This window comes from Dermacentor silvarum, chromosome 4, assembly GCF_013339745.2.
Source record: "Dermacentor silvarum isolate Dsil-2018 chromosome 4, BIME_Dsil_1.4, whole genome shotgun sequence".
Taxonomy (NCBI): Eukaryota; Metazoa; Arthropoda; class Arachnida; order Ixodida; family Ixodidae; genus Dermacentor; species Dermacentor silvarum.
This window is the reverse complement of record NC_051157.2, coordinates 85740963-85756636: the sequence shown is the minus strand read 5'-3', so window position 1 is coordinate 85756636 and position 15674 is coordinate 85740963. Positions and strand designations below refer to the sequence as shown.

The 15674-nt window shown below is 47.2% G+C and overlaps 1 protein-coding gene and 1 pseudogene across 1 annotated transcript in view; one reads left to right on the top strand and one right to left on the bottom strand.

The window, feature by feature from the left end:
* LOC119450346 (protein disulfide-isomerase A6 homolog) overlaps positions 1 to 15674 on the top strand; it is a 32900-nt gene that overhangs the window by 8835 nt on the left and 8391 nt on the right. The window contains exons 4-6 of the mRNA XM_037713780.2: positions 3174 to 3410; positions 4099 to 4308; positions 6461 to 6613. Coding sequence (XP_037569708.1) covers positions 3174 to 3410; positions 4099 to 4308; positions 6461 to 6613 — 600 coding nt within the window. The remainder of the gene's footprint in view (positions 1 to 3173; positions 3411 to 4098; positions 4309 to 6460; positions 6614 to 15674) is intronic.
* LOC125944730 (tigger transposable element-derived protein 6-like) lies at positions 7327 to 11624 on the bottom strand (annotated as a pseudogene).

Here is a 15674-nt window from a genome sequence, read left to right as displayed (position 1 = left end):
TCATGTGCCAGCTTCGCCATGATTATGAAAGTAGTAATGGCTGCCTGTGTGATGTGCATTGGACATAAGTATCTGTCATGTTTCTGTGCTATTCTCGGCTGGTGGGTACCATTGCATCGCAAGAATTTCACTGAGATTGGCAATAAAGTTCGTGCTGCTGCTGTAAAAGCTGGATGGAGTTGATGTTGCTGTTGTGTGCAATGGTACATGTCAAAAGAGAGGTCATGAGAGCTACAATGGAGTAAGCACAGCTGTGTTCATAGGCACTGGTTTGTGCCTAGACTTGAGGTGCCGCATGTAGCTGGCACCGTGACTTTGGTACTGAAGAGGAATCCCAAAGCCCTATTTGCGAATAAAACACTGCATGCTGCTCTCGTGCTATGGAGACGCAAGCAGCATTATGCAAATAAGCAGCATTATGCAAGACACCACTGTGCTTCATCAGGTTCCTTATTGATTGAGACAGCAAAACTTTTATTGTCTCTAAGGCCATATGCAACTGATGCTGATAAAGAGGACTGCGTAAACCAGATGACACAGCACCTAGGCAGTGCCTTTTGAAAACTGCAAACACCACTCTTGCGTGGAGAGAACATAATACAGAAGCTGCACAATTATCGCATTGTCGGCACTAGCTATGGGGGACCTGTTGTCATGGCTTACCAACTACAGTGTTGCGCTGCTAAGCATGAGGTTGCGTGATCAAATCCTGGCCGCGGCGCCACATCTCGATGGGGGCGAAATGCAAAAATGCCCATGTAATTGGATTCAGGTGCACATTAAAGAACCACAGATGGTCAAAATGAATCTGGAGTCTCTCACTATGGCGTGTCTCATTATCAGATTGGGGTTCTGGCACGTAAAAACCCCATAATTTATTTCATTTTAACTACCAACGGGGGGGGGGGGGGGGGGGCAATGTCCAGAAAATGTGTCATCTGGGCACGCTATTTTAATTCCTTCTCGGCCATCACTGCAAGATGTCGCTAAGTCTGTCCAGAAGGAGCAAGATCTTGGTACAAGCACTGGTGAGCCAAAGCTCTTGGGGAGCCTGCACCAGACCACACTGCAATCTTGACCAAGGCACAGGGGTTGGCTGTGCTTTTTATCTACAAATACCTCACAATTGCAAATCTGTTGACTTGCTGCCTACAAGGGAAGACATGCTGCACACTTCCTAAACAGCAAAATCTGGATCCGATGCCCGAAAATGGAAGTTAGCATTCTGGCAGTTGTAAAAGCAGCAACTGCAGTGGCCATCTTGTTGTACAAAAACGGACATGCAAGCTTACAACGCGTTTGGGTAGCTTGGTGTGCTGCCACCTGAAGAGCTTGTCACTTTGTGCCCAAAGAAAAAAAAATGCCAGATTATATGTGTGGGAATCTATGATAAAGCGAAGCTTTCTTTGGTGTTCACTGAAAAGTCATTTCTTCTTCACTTCTAATAGCTAAACGCTGCTTGCTCTGCGAACGCTCTGTCCCCAGTTCGACGTCGAGCGTGAAACTCTCCGGACAGCATTGAACCGGCTGTACTCTCGACCATTTTCTGAAATGAAGATCCTTGGACCATGGCCGTATGCGTCAATGGCACAGAAAGCCACGAAAGCCTTGTTGCACTACCTCAAGTCGGCAGGTCTTGGCGACCGTCTGTAGACTTCGTGCGAAGTTTCAAATGTGCGCGAAACTGTGCTCTATTTCTTTCTCTCTCTTTTCATCCCTATACCCCCTTTACCTAGTGCAGGGTAGCAAACCGGACGTGCGTCGGGTTAACCTCCCTGCCTATCCTCTCTTCTATTTCTCTCTCTCTCTCGCTGGTCCCATTTTGCTCACTTGACTTTCTTCACACTTGGCTGCCTCCATTGCGTCCTTCTTCAGCTCTCTGTAGCAGACGTCAGTTTTCTGCTGCTGATGACTTCGCTTCTTGCCTCTTGTTCTGCTTATCTATTCTGGCACTGGCGCAGTGGGTTCAGATTGACCGTGTTCATTTTTTTAATACGTTAACAATTTTTTTTTCAATAAAGCTGCACCTGTTTAAAGAGTACTGACAAAAAAATTTCTTCTGATTTTTTTTTTTTTTTTTGCTTTTTTATGTAGCGGTCAACTCATAATTAAGGTACAATGCTTAAGTTTCTCGAGAGCAGCGCAAATATTTAATTACAGCACCTTTTAAACGACCCATGGGTGTCAAGCGCAGTGTGGCTTCGGACGTGAAAAAGGACACTCAACAAGTCGACAAAAGCGGAGCTGGCGGTCACGTGGTGTCTCAAGCAGCTTAAAAGCTTGCCAGTCAGCCCAGTGTAATGCTTGATAGCCATACAATGTTGCCAAAAGCTGTCGTATCGGCCCTTTCAATTGTTCGCTTTTCTTAAGAATGCAGGGGGGACACTCTCTCCCCTCTTGGCCTCTCGTGTGCTCAATGGACTCTGCTTTCTGCAACACAGCCATAGTGTGTGTGTGTATGTTTCAGTGCTACCTGGTACCACGAGACTGCCACAATGGGTTTTGATAACATGAGCCTAATTTCTCATGTACGATGCTGCGCTACTCTTGGCGCATGTTTTGCAATGGTCACATTAAGAGGTAATGTAATTATTTGTTACGCTTGTGAGGAATTAAGGCTCCATAGCATAATTACTGGGTTGATGGCTGTCCAGTAAAGCAATAAAAAACAAGACAAAAATTTCCTTTCAGTACTCCTTTAAGGTGGTGACTTGGATGAGTTGGTGATATGCGGGATGTTCCATTTACAGTGCAAACAAAAATGACACAAAGAATGGCACACAGTGCTGTGTATGTGTGCGTGCCATTGTTTGTGTCTCGTTTTTATGTGCACTGTACATGGAAGATCACACAATACTTGTACAAGCTTTTGGAATGTGAAATTCGTACTAAACAAAAAAAATTTTTCCTGGGCAGGGTGCACCACCTAAAATGGCACTTCAGAAATTGCACATAAGCCTGCATAGAGCGTGCCTCAATTTCTTGATGATGTTTAGGCAGGGTGGAAATTTCTTTTAATGTGCTTAGAAACTATTGTAGGCAAGTAGCTTATTTTTGTTTGCAAGAGTTCAGCTGTCGTGATAGACCTGTGCAGCAGGCTGTGGAAATCGGAGAGTCATTCTATTTGGTGCTGGCTCTTGCTGACATTTTTGTTGTTGACCGTGTTCACCCAGGGTGTAGTCAAGGTCGGTGCCGTGGACGCCGACAAGGACAAGTCTCTCGGAGGCCAGTATGGTGTCAGGGGCTTCCCGACGGTCAAAATATTTGGTGCCAACAAGCATAGCCCAACAGACTACAGTGGGCCGCGCACTGCTGATGGCGTTGCGTCAGCTGCCCTCCAGGAGGCTCGCAAGGTTGTTGACCAGAGGCTTGGCAAGCGCACCTCTGGAGGCAGCGGCACTAGCGGAAAGGTTTGTCCCTCCTGGCCTTTGTTCCTGGCTCTATATTTGCTATTTATTACTTTGAACAGTACTTTTGCGCGATGTAACTGAAAAATATTCTCTGGTAAAAACATTTTAATTGGCAAAGAACACCTACCTCGCAAGCAGCCATACTATATTAAGGAGCAATACAGGGTCTGCAGTCCAATAAAGCTGTATGATGAGACCTTTAATCCATTCTAGGAAGGGCTGTGCATGGGTGGTCCTCTTGCTTCCAGGTTTTCTGGGGTGGTAGGCTCCCTTTCAGCCCTAGGGATTGAATTCTGGCTCTGACAGCATTGTTCAGCTCCAGTTAAAAGTTGTGGCTCATAGAATTGTAGGTACAGTAAGTCCTCGTTAATTCAGATTTCAGGGGATTGGATAAAAAGGTCTGAATTGACTCAATGGCCAAGTTATTGAGGGTACAGTAAAATCTTGGTGAAACTAATTTCACGGGGTCGCGTGAAATATCCATATCATCAAAACATACACCAGATCAAGAAGAAATTAATTTATTTTGAGCAGAAAAAATTCCTAATAGTGCACCCAGTTGATACGTTTCTCGCAGCTGCGTTTTCCCGGCTGCTATGTCGCGTTTCCTGGTCCCAACCTGAATACATTGACTTTCATGTATGAAGTTCCCCTTGAGACGTCGACATCATTTTGTCATCTCTTCCAGGGTGATGTGGTTGAGCTGGATGACAGCAACTTCGAGGAGCTGGTGCTGAAGAGTGACGACCTTTGGCTGGTAGAGTTCTTTGCCCCCTGGTGCGGCCACTGCAAGAACCTGGCGCCCCACTGGGCCAAGGCAGCTACGGAGCTGAAGGGCAAAGTCAAGCTGGGTGCTGTTGACGCCACTGTGTACCAGGGACTTGCTTCCCAGTACGACGTGAGTGTCCTATTGCTATTGCTCTGCCCTTTTCTAGCAGTACCATGCCACCGTTGTAAAATGCCGAATGTGTTACAGAGGGTCATTTTGCCTAGTACCTACTGCTCCAACATATATGCATTGTTTGATTTAAGATACGCTCCCTAATGAGCGCATGCAAGGCAGTTCCAACGAATCCTGAGAGTTGCGTAGAGACGTTTCATCCATTGGGTAACATAATGCTTGCATGTATACAGTGTGTTTGTGAAGGCAAATTGGAAAAAAAATGGTAACTCAAGGATTGGCTTCTCAAAGAGATGTCAAGTCTTGCTGTACATGCAGCCTTGCATTTCTATTTGAATGATGCCATTATTTGATGTCCTTCTATTTGAAGGACATCAAATAATTTCTAATGTTGCAGAACATGACTACGTCACTGCTGCTTTATGCAAAACTGCACTGCTGTCACTGAAGTACCATAGTAGAGGATTAGGCAGGAGCTTATGCATTTGTTATGACAATGCTGCTATGAGCCAGTTTGCTTTCCTACTTTTGTGCCATATTTACTTGATTGTAACGTGTTTAAAAATGATTTTCGTTGCTTGAACTCGACCCTTGCTTTACATTTGAATAATGGCAAAATTGGTAATTTAAGACAAATATTCTAAATCCCACGGTTTTTAGCATTACAGTGGCAACCTGTACCTTTATGCTTCAATCCAATCATAGACAAGTCAACCTAAGCCAAAACATTTTTGTTCGAATCGATGCCATTTTCATTGTGCTTGTGACTGGTGTTTCGGTTACGGTGCTGCTGTACCCTGTGGACTTTCACACTTAAGACTCCGTTCATCCACGACGTTATGACGCTCTGTATGACTCCGAGTCCGCTTTGAGAGGCGAGCAATTTTGATGATCGAGGAGCTGGGAAACTTGGCCGTGGCCCGAACTGCTCGAGGTCGACGATTTGCGGATGGCGGCACCAGCAGGTGGCCCTTTTTAAAAGCAAGGCCAGTTGGAAGGGTTTTGTGGACCTAGTAGTGGCATAGTAGGGTGCCAGAATGAAATTTTTGTGCGGTCTTTTAATTTAAGAAGTACTTAATCTCAAACGGGCTCGACGGTATGGAAGATGGCTTCTCAGTCGACCACTTTCGGACGTAGTTTCGCTTTTGCGAGACTCTGCTTGTTTCGGCATTGAACCCTTCAATGTACATGGCCGACAGCGCTCGTGGAACTGATAGCAAGTTTGGCACAGCGCCAGAAACACTTGTCGGGGACGCTTCCGGTGCAGAGTTGGGAAAATTTTGTGGAAGTGGAACTATCTTTGAAAGTGATAGCCCGAGAATACCGCCCAAGGCTCCGTCTCCCCCTTACGCGACGATGAGTTAAAGGAACTCTTTTCTGAATTGTGATTCAGTAAAGGTACCTCTTTCTCTTTCTTTCGCATCTCGTGTTACATTCACACCATTATTTTTATTTTGCAAGACTGGAAAGACGACCCTCACGTTAAGATCGTGGTCGCATTACACTGTCCACCAATATGTGCCTAGTTAAATGTTGGCCTAGTGAACTGTTCTACGAATTCACGATTAAATTTTTTTTCTGCTAAATGACAAAGCCATGAATAAAATTTTTGACACGGCAAAGTTTTTACTTTTACTGCTTTATTGTGCTAATCTGGATAACTTTGTCCACTAAGGCGTACTGCTGAGTGATGAGACCATAATCCATTCTAGGAAGGGCTGTGCATGAGCAGCCGGCTGTTCCAGGTTTTCTGGGCAGCTGGCTTGCTCTTCAGCCCTTGTGAATGATGTCTGGCTCTGACAGCATCCTCCTGTGAGTGGTACTTTCCACAGGGCTGCAAAAGACATTTTCTGGAACGGGGATGCATAGCAACTATTTTCCGAGTTTTGGTGCCCAACATGTTTAAATAGAACATCGTAGTTGAGATGAATCTTTGATCAAGTCTCTATCATAGAGCAACTTTTTCGAATTTTCGTGCCAAACCTGCATATAACGAAATCCTTTTTATAACAAAGTTTTTCGGGAATTTGTCAATTTCGTTATATCCAGGTTTAACTGTATTTAGATTCAACTGTACCAGAAATTTAAAATGGGCACAATGCTGAATGCGTGTGCACACATGCATACTTCTCATCTTTCTTGGAAACAGGTGAAGGGCTACCCAACAATCAAGTATTTCCCGGCTGGAAAGAAGGACCGCCACTCTGCGGAAGAGTACAATGGTGGCCGCACAGCCGATGACATTGTCCAGTGGGCCTTGGACAAGGCTGCTGAGAGTGCACCGGCACCGGAGCTGCTCCAGGTAAGCCACAGGCTGCGCAGGAATTTAACGATTGGCATTAATCATTATATAAAATTGCCCATGCTTGCTTTTTCTTTTTGCTGAGCTTCAAAAGACACTGAAGGAAAATCAGGCTACTGGAACTGTCTTGTTGCAATGAAAAGTCTTTGACCCCTACCTCGATGGTCACGCAAAGTGTGCTGTCGTCGATCAAGTCACTCATTGATTTCAAACGCGCTGAAGGATTACTGCCGGTGTTCGCGCAGCAGCTGGACGTGACGCACGCCACGGTTGTAAACTTGAAAGTTCCGCGAGAGCAAGTGCAGATTTCCAACTATTTCAGTGTGCCTATCGCTTGACACGCTGTTTAGAGGTATAAATATTTATACCTCTAAAAAAAAAGTTTATTTTTCACAGCCTACTTTTACGACATCTATTCTTTACTGCAAGCGGCAAATTTTGTTTCAAAATAACAAAGGTGTGTTCAGCAGCTTTATTTTACAACAGTCCAGATGTAGCAATCATTGGTTATAACGATCGGATTTTTCGTTGTTTTTGATATCGTTATAAGTGGGACTGCTCTGTATATCAAGAAGCCATACCAGGTCTGCAGTCCAGTAAAGCTGTGTGATGAGACCTTTAATCCATTCTAGGAAGGGCTGTGCACGGGTGGTCCTCTTGCTTCCAGGTTTTCTGGAGTGGTAGGCTCCCTTTCAGCCCTAAGGATTGAATTCTGGCTCTGACAGCACTGTTCAGCTCTGGTTGAAATATGTGGCTCATAGAATTACAGGGACAGTAAAACCACGTTAATTTGAAGTTTACCGGACCGAAAAATGTCTGAATTAATCTAATGTTGGATTATCAAGGGTATCAAGAAATGCTTACTACAGTCGAGTCCCGCTACAACGAAATTCACGGGACACGCGAAAAATTTCGTTGTGGAGGAACTTCGTTGACGCGAAATTAGTAGCTATATACGTATGCCAAACGGCAAAGCCGCAAACGAAACCGAAACCATCGACGGGGAAATCTTCGCAATGGCATGGAGGCAAAGGTTGAGTCATACCGAAGGCGGTCAATAAAGTGTTAACTTCACGAGAGAATATATTTTGCACCGCTGTTACAGCATTTTTCGTATACAGTGCAGTCTACTTAAAATGATATCGAGAAGAACGAGAAATATGATCGTTATAACCGATGATTGCTATATCTGGACTGCCGTTAAAAAAAAAAACAGCTGAACGTACCTTTGTAGCCCCGAACTCGAATTCATCACTTGCTCTAAAGAATAGATGATGTAAAAAGTAGGCTGTGAAAAACAAACTTTATTTCTAGCGCCAATGCTTGTGTCAAGCGGTAGGCACGCGTGCTGGCATAGTCCGAAATCTGCACTTACTTTGCGGCTGCTTCAGCTTCACAACCGCGGTGTGCATGGATTCCAGCTGCTGCGTGAACACTGGCAGCAATCCTTTAGAATGTATAAAATCAATTAAGGAATCTATCGATGACAGTGCACTTAGCGTGGACATCGAGGTCGGGGTCAAGGAGCCACTGTCAATCTCGTTGTCACTGTCGCTGTTGCCGTCGCCACCGTCGCACAACTTTGCTGTCTGTCGAGACAGCACATCTTCGGTGATCGCCTCATCACTGCACCACCTGTGTCACCAGTAGGAACGAGCTCCCAGAGCTCGGTTATTTCAGCGGCTTCCACCGTGTTGGTCTCACTATCAGCGGGTTGGGAAGTTCGTCCTGACGCACGAAGCCCGCCTTTTTGAAGCAGTTGTATATGGTTGACTGCTTGATTTCATACCACGCACCATAAACGAAGTGCAAGGCTTTCAAAAGGCTGCTCTTCAGGTCAGGGGCCTGTCTGCATGGCCCGACGTGCCAGTAGCTGCGTGGTCAATGCCTTAAGATTAGCCACTCCAGCATGCGCCGCCGATACAGGGCTTTAAAGTTGGTGATCACGCCGGCGTCCAACGGCTGCAGGCCTGCCGTAGTATTCGGAGGCAGAAACATCAACTCCACACATGTTAGCTTTGGGCTAGCGTTGTGTGCACTACAGTTGTCAAGTAGTAACACTACTTTTCTTCTTTTGCCTTCAATTATACTGTCGAACTCGAGCAGCCATTCCTCGAACAGGTCGCGGGTCATCCACGCCTTCTTATTACTGCGATAGCGGACTGGGATGTGCTGATTCTTAAAGCATGTTGGCTTCTTTGATAGCCCGATCATGAAAGGCTTGAGGCGATGGCTCCTGTCCATGCTAACGCACAGCAACATGGTCGCCCTAAGTTTCGAGTGCTTCCCGTCGGGGCATCGATCTCTTTTAAGCGCGTGAGTCTTCGATGGCAACATTTTAAAAAACAGAGCAGTTTCGTCGCAATTGTATATGTCCTTCTCTGCGTAGCCACTGCTACTTTGCCTGTGTGTCCAAAAATGCCGCTTTCCCTACCATGTTTTTGTAAACAATTCCGTGCCGCTCTTTAAAGGGACACCAAAGGCAAATAAAGTCAAGCTAAAGTGATGAGAGTACTGCTCTAGAATGTCTAAGGCATCAATATAATCGGGAACAGAGCTTTAGGAATCGAGAAATTGACGTAAATGCAGGACACGATAAGAGACTCCCCAGGGACATTCAGGTACTTACGCAGTAACGAAGGCACTCAAAAAAATGTCTCTAGTACTCAACCACTCCGATTAAAAAGATCATATCGTTAGATTATAAGACTGAAGAAAATGCTACTTGTCTACTTCTATTAGATTCTTAGAAAAAAATGAGTTTCGCCCTAAGGGCGAAGCAATGAATGCGATAGCAACACGGCAATGTCATCCGAAGTAAGGTGAGCGGCTTTGGTAGCAGTATGAATTGTAGTAAACATGAGCTGATTAAGTAAGCAGGTGTGCTGCGGCGTAAGTAGACCGACATGAAGAGAGACTCGGTGACCACGAGAAGGCGCGTGTGAAACGGCTGGTGTTGATGAGAAGCGCTTCCCGTGGGCAGCGCGTGCGAAAGGGACACACCTGTAGCGCTGCACTGCCGATCCAGGGCAGCATTGCATGTGTAGCGTGCGTTGGAAAATGTGGCCTGACTATTACTAACTGAATGAACAAGCGTGGTGTGAGCGCGCACAACCAAACATGAATAGATCACACTGAATGATTGCAGACGACTGTCAAAACGCTGGCAGCAAGCGCATACGCCGCAGCGGCAAAGGTACGTCGGTCTATCGCTTCAACGGAAACTGAGCGGCGAATGCACGGCGCATAAAGGTCAGAACCGTGTGGAGATAAGAGACGGTGCGGGCGAGCGACGAGCGCGGTTGTTGGCAGAGTAGAAGTGTGCCCCCCACCCACGCTCTCTCCGGCGCTGGCTTCCCGCTTCCTTTCTTGCGCGTGGGAGATTGAGTGTGTCCGCTCTCCGTGATAGCGCGCGTCCCCGCACGCTTCCGCTTGGGCATACGGCGCGCGGCAAAGATTTTATCTATAGGGAACCTTACGGCGACGCCGACGGCAGAAATCCGGTTCGTCTATGTGATGTAGCGGATGCCTGAACGGTCCGCGTGACGGCACATCTAGACGGTGACCAGCTTCGTCGCTCAACGTCGTATTGCTGGAGTCCTCGCTGATTTCGCGCTCGGAAAAGCCAGTGTCAAGGCCGCCGTCGTAGTACACGACGACGCCTGCAGCACGAGCCCTCAGCAAGCAGCATGTCACGCTCATCGGAGCTTAAATCGCTGAAATCGAGCCCAGCATCGCGAGCCAATGTGTCGTCAGCAAAGTCCATTGTGACGAGCATCGGCTACCATCACGTTTGCAATTCGGCGCACGCTTTTCCTTCCGCTTTTGCACTGCTGTCGGCTCTATCTTGGCTCTGTTTCTGGCCGCGCGTCTGCGTTTTCCGCAACAAAAGCTGTAGCGCCGTCTGCGGGCGGCGTTTATTACTCACCGGCGGCGCAACGTCACTAAGAGACCTTGACGTCGCTACTCTTGCTCGGGAGGGCGGGTGATTTGAATGGCGCTAGAGGTACGCAGACGCTTCAGACGCAATTTTCTCATAAAATAAGTCTTTCTGGGCACGAAACAACCGTTTCGAGGCTTCTGCGAGGTTCTGCGAGCGCTGGATCCAGCCTCCCCCAGGCTCAAAATTTGGGCGTCCCTGAAGAAAAGCGAAGTTTTTCGCTTTGGCGGCAAGTATTGGCCCACTAATAGGCCATTATGCGCGCGGACTCTGATGAACCAATGTTAAAGAGACTGCAAGATCGGCGTACAAAGGGTCTCTAACCGTTTTCCGCTGATCGGCATGGCCGCTAATAGCTCTTGCCTTCACAATCGCAGTGCTCCCAGTTTTCAAAATGGTTGATATCGTCGACTGGGCGAGCTCATACTTCCTCACGAGGGCGCTCACCTTGAAGCCACGTCGTGAGTCCTGCAAAATATCCATCTTCGTGTCAAGCGACCCAGCTTTGCGCTTTGTCGGCGTCATCTTCGAACTGGGTTGTCCGCTGCTTCGGTGACTTCAGCTGCGAAGCTGCCCTCGCACTCGCGGAGAGAGACTGAGTGGGGAACGGGCGCCACTTTGCTTGTCGCCTTTTTTCTCTCTCCCTCTTTCGGAGCGACTGTGGCCGATACGCGCGAAGCAGCTAGAGCCATCTTGTGGCGCACTGCGCCAACTTGGGTACTCTCCGGTGCGCAGGTGGGATGCGCTGCACGGTAATGGCGGCAGATACAAACTTGCGGAGGTAAACCGCCTCAGTCTCGACATCGTTCTTTTCAGGGAACTAAGCAAATCAAATGTTACGATTATTTGGCACGGAAAACGCCGTCCTGACGGCAAAATTTTGATCGTTGTGCACTATTCGCTAACTACCTTTAACACAGCCAAAAACGCAATTATGGCAACCCGAAATGAGGAAGCGCATAGGCAACCATGGAAGAGAAAAGAGAGCTTCAAGACACAGGGTTGAGAGGGGTAGGGTTTCTTAAGAGATAACTTTGTATGGCTGAGAATATTGCATTGAAATGTGGCTTCAAGGCATCGCACTGCCGTGAACCATGCATCAACTCTCGTTACCGCTAGAAATGGGCTCATTTTCGGTGCTTTTATGTTTTAACATTTTATTTCTAAACATAGTAGTTGCAACATATAATGTGATACCTGAAATTATAGCCTGATCACTGGTGCTTTGAATGGATGTTTAGCAGTGTAATTGCTCAGATAACTTTAATTTAGAGTTCTTATGTGAAATTTCAAAGAAGCACCTCAAGGAGCACGAATGAAAACAGTACGAAATTGCCATTTTTAGTACAAGTACTGAAAATTTTAAAACAATCTGAAATATACGAAATATCTCCTTCAGTCACGGTGTATACATTTGTGGACCTGACTTCTCTTGGCCATTTCTGTGCAGTTGTGGCAAGGAATAGACTCGAAAAATTGGGCATTCTGCTTGCCTTAAGTACCTTCATTTTACATCTGATGGAAATCTATCGCTACCAAATATCGCTTTGGAGAAGGCAATACAGTGTTTCACAGAAGGTGTGACGTGGGACGTTTCTGTAGCAATTGCGAAATAATTTTTCCTTTCTAGTAATGCTTGTGACCAATAATTAACTTGTGCAAATAATTTGCGCTAGTGATTCAATTCTTTCTTTATGAAGAAGCACATCATTACTGAGTGCACAATAATTAGATACTTAATCACTGTGTAATTATGAGTCACCATAATTACTGAGTCATTCTACCACCTTGACTTGCTCTTAATGGAGTCTGCACCACCTTGGCATAAAATTATGTAAATTTCATACATTTATTGACAGTCGATCATAATTCGTGACTGAAGGGCATATGCACCTAGTTCCTAACTTTTGTAAGCCATAGTGACGCCCATGCTATGTGAGAAAGCAGTAGCTTCGCAAATGTGAAAACAGCTAAGTTACTATTGTAGAGAGAGCATTTCTTTTTACTTATTGCAGCGGTCACCTGGTTTGTGTTTTACTGCATTCTTTAGGCTCGCGAAGCAATGGTGGTCAGATCAGGGAGCATGCAGAAGCCTCCTTCATACTTGATTATTGTGTTGAATCAGCTTTTCTGTGCAAGCAAGGTGGTGTTCAGCTGGTACAGAAGCCTCCACATGGTTTGTTCAGTTCCTGTATGGGGCTGTAGAGTAATGGGGAGTGTTGCACAATATTGTACCGTAAGGAATAAGGGCACTTGCACAGGTGATGTTCAACATGGAAGAGATTAGACAGTTTGTCAAGCTTCAGTCGAAGATTGGTCTAAAATTGACTTCGTGCTCTTGTGTGAATGAAAACCCCACACAGCGGGAAGGATTGCTCATGATCATTTGCACATACAATGTCGAAGCTCTGATGGATAAAAGTAACCCACAGTGGGGAAAATGATGTTGCAGTTGATATTAGTATAACACAATCGTGCACACAATCGTCTGCTTTCCTCTACGTGACGTGATCGATAATAAATATCGGTAGTTTAAGCACCCTCTATGTATGTATATCAAAGACATGGGACCCCCCGTCCCCCCTCGCGTGTGTGTGTGCTAGAGCACTGCACGGGCTCGGGCTTACCCGAAAGCCCGGGCCCGTGGGCAGGGCCGGGCCGCGTAGAACTGTTTTTTAACGGGCTCGGGCTGGGCTCGGGCACGGCGTGTGCTTTTTGACCCGGGCCGGGCTCTGGCTTTCTGGTGGTGTGCATGTAACGTGCAGTGAGTTATTCTCGGGCGACTCAACTCTGAAAAACATTATTTTTCGGTCTCGGGCCGGGTTCGGGCCGGTTTAGAGTCGGGCCGGGCTCGGGCTCGGGCCTAAGGTAAAGGGGTGGCGGGCCGGGCCGGGCGGGTAACGTAGATTATTTCCGGGCCCGGGCCGGGCCCGGGGTCTCGCCATAAAAGTTTTGATCGGGCTCGGGCGGGCCACCCAACGTAATAACGGGCCCGGGCCGGGCCCGGGCTTAAAAAATCGGCCCGTGCAGTGCTCTAGTGTGTGCTTGTGAAGAAATTAAGTAAAAAGTAATGTAAGCTCAGTAAAATACAGTAAGTACGACAGGTACAGTGGGCGTTTGGAGCAACTGTCTCTCATCGCGCCACTGAATGGACCAGTCTTCGAAAACGCATCATTGAGACGACCCGCCCGATCGGAGAAGACATCATTAATTGTTAATCTCCGTTAAGCGTAGATGGCGTCGTCCTCGTCCGGGCGAAGTGCGTTTCACAAGTCAAGGACGGCTATACACGTGAAAATGCACGTGTGACCATGCAGGCTATATACCTACTCCCATAGCAATAGCTTGTTCGCTGCGTCCTTGCGCTAGAAAACTGAAACACGCGCAAAAACGAGTAATGCTTTTTTTTTTTTTTACGAAGCTTTCGTTGCCTTGCATTTCCTGCGGCAAGTGCATGGGCCGCTGTGTCTTCCGCTGTGTGCGAGCGTGCAGCCGTCATTTGCCTTTACGTCAACAGATTCAGAATTGTACAGAATATTTCACCGCACTGCATATATAGTTATGGCATGTGTACGCATTTTAAGTAGTGCGTGCGAGTCATTTCTGCTTCACTTAGGCCGGTGCAAACAGGAAGCGGCCTTGTACCTCACAGAATCTCGACTGATTGGTGTACTAGTGATGCAGGAATGAACTCCGGTCTTGTTCAGTGCATAGTGCACATAATCAATTTCTCAGGACGCGTGAACTCCGACGAGAACTGTCAGCGCCTGCAACAAGAGTTTACTTACGCTGTTATGCGCACATGTAATCCATGCTTGTCGGCTGTCTGTTTCGTGCATTCTGTTGCGTGTCGGTGGAATTTCACTGCTGGCATCAACCCTTTGGTGTGTACATTGCTGGTTTGGGATTCCACAACACAACAGCAACTACCAGCCTTTCGTAATTGCTGGTTTGAGATTCAGCAACACAACAGTAACTACCAGCCTTCCGTAGGGGCGCAATCGCAAACGAGAGACGTTTTGCGCTGCAGACTATGGCTACGTTCACACTTGGGAAGCGGCAAGCGCGCGGGTGGAGAGGCCAAAGCCGCCGGAAAGGCCAAAGCGGCCGGAAAATCTTTTCTGCGCATGTCCAAGTTCACATTTGTTTTGCTACCACCGCGGCCGCCGCTTTCGTCCACATCCATCTAGTCTGCGTACGTTTGTCGGCGTGGTGGCGCTCATTATCGCATTATTTGGAGCGGTATGTTCATTCACTGACCCACCCGTCATCAAAAGTGATCATCTTGCGCAATTTCGCGTGTCATCTGCGACCTTCGGTAAATTCCTCGTTGGCGCTCTGTAATTCTCCTCACACGGGCGCGGTAGCGCTGTGTCACAGGTTGCTGCCTAGGCGTGATTATATTTCTTTAATAGCTTTTATTTACAAGTTGTAATAACATTTCATCATTTCGTATTATTTTCGGCGCCTCCAGGACACGAAAGTGGCAACGGGAACATCAAAGCGAAAACCCGGGCTGGCCCTTTGTGTTGAGGCTCGCCGAAGCCTGCGCGTCCTACGTGAGACCTACGCTCCCAATCTATCGTCGCGACGAGAAAAGCACCCCGCGTTCTTCTGCAACATACCGTGCACGTGCGAGGAGAATAATGGAGCGCCAACGAGGAATCTGCCTAACTATTGTCTGTCATGGAAGTGGAAGAAGAAATGGCTTTTATACTTCTACCTACTTGTCTTCTAGAAATGGACAATGAATAAACGGAAGACAAGAAAACCTCGGAAACGGCGGTGGTGGGTTCGCCTGGCTTTGCAAAAGCGCGAGAAGTTGGGTCACGCGACTCCGTTGGCTTCGTTGCCGCGCCTCCGGTCGCGCGAAGTTGAATACTATCGCGAGTATTGCTGACAGTACGTTTTAGTACTTCTCTTGTCGTAGAGCAAGGGGTGGTTCTTGATCGCGTCGATCAGCATTGCAGCCTACACTTTTGGTGCCATGTTCAATGTTACGACCGGAAGTTTACATGCTAGTGTAGCTTCCGGTCGAGCAGAACGACTTTCCGCCACGTTTCCGCTTCGCCATGGCGAAAAAATCGGTCCGAGACCAATTTGGCTCGCCGCCTGTTTTTG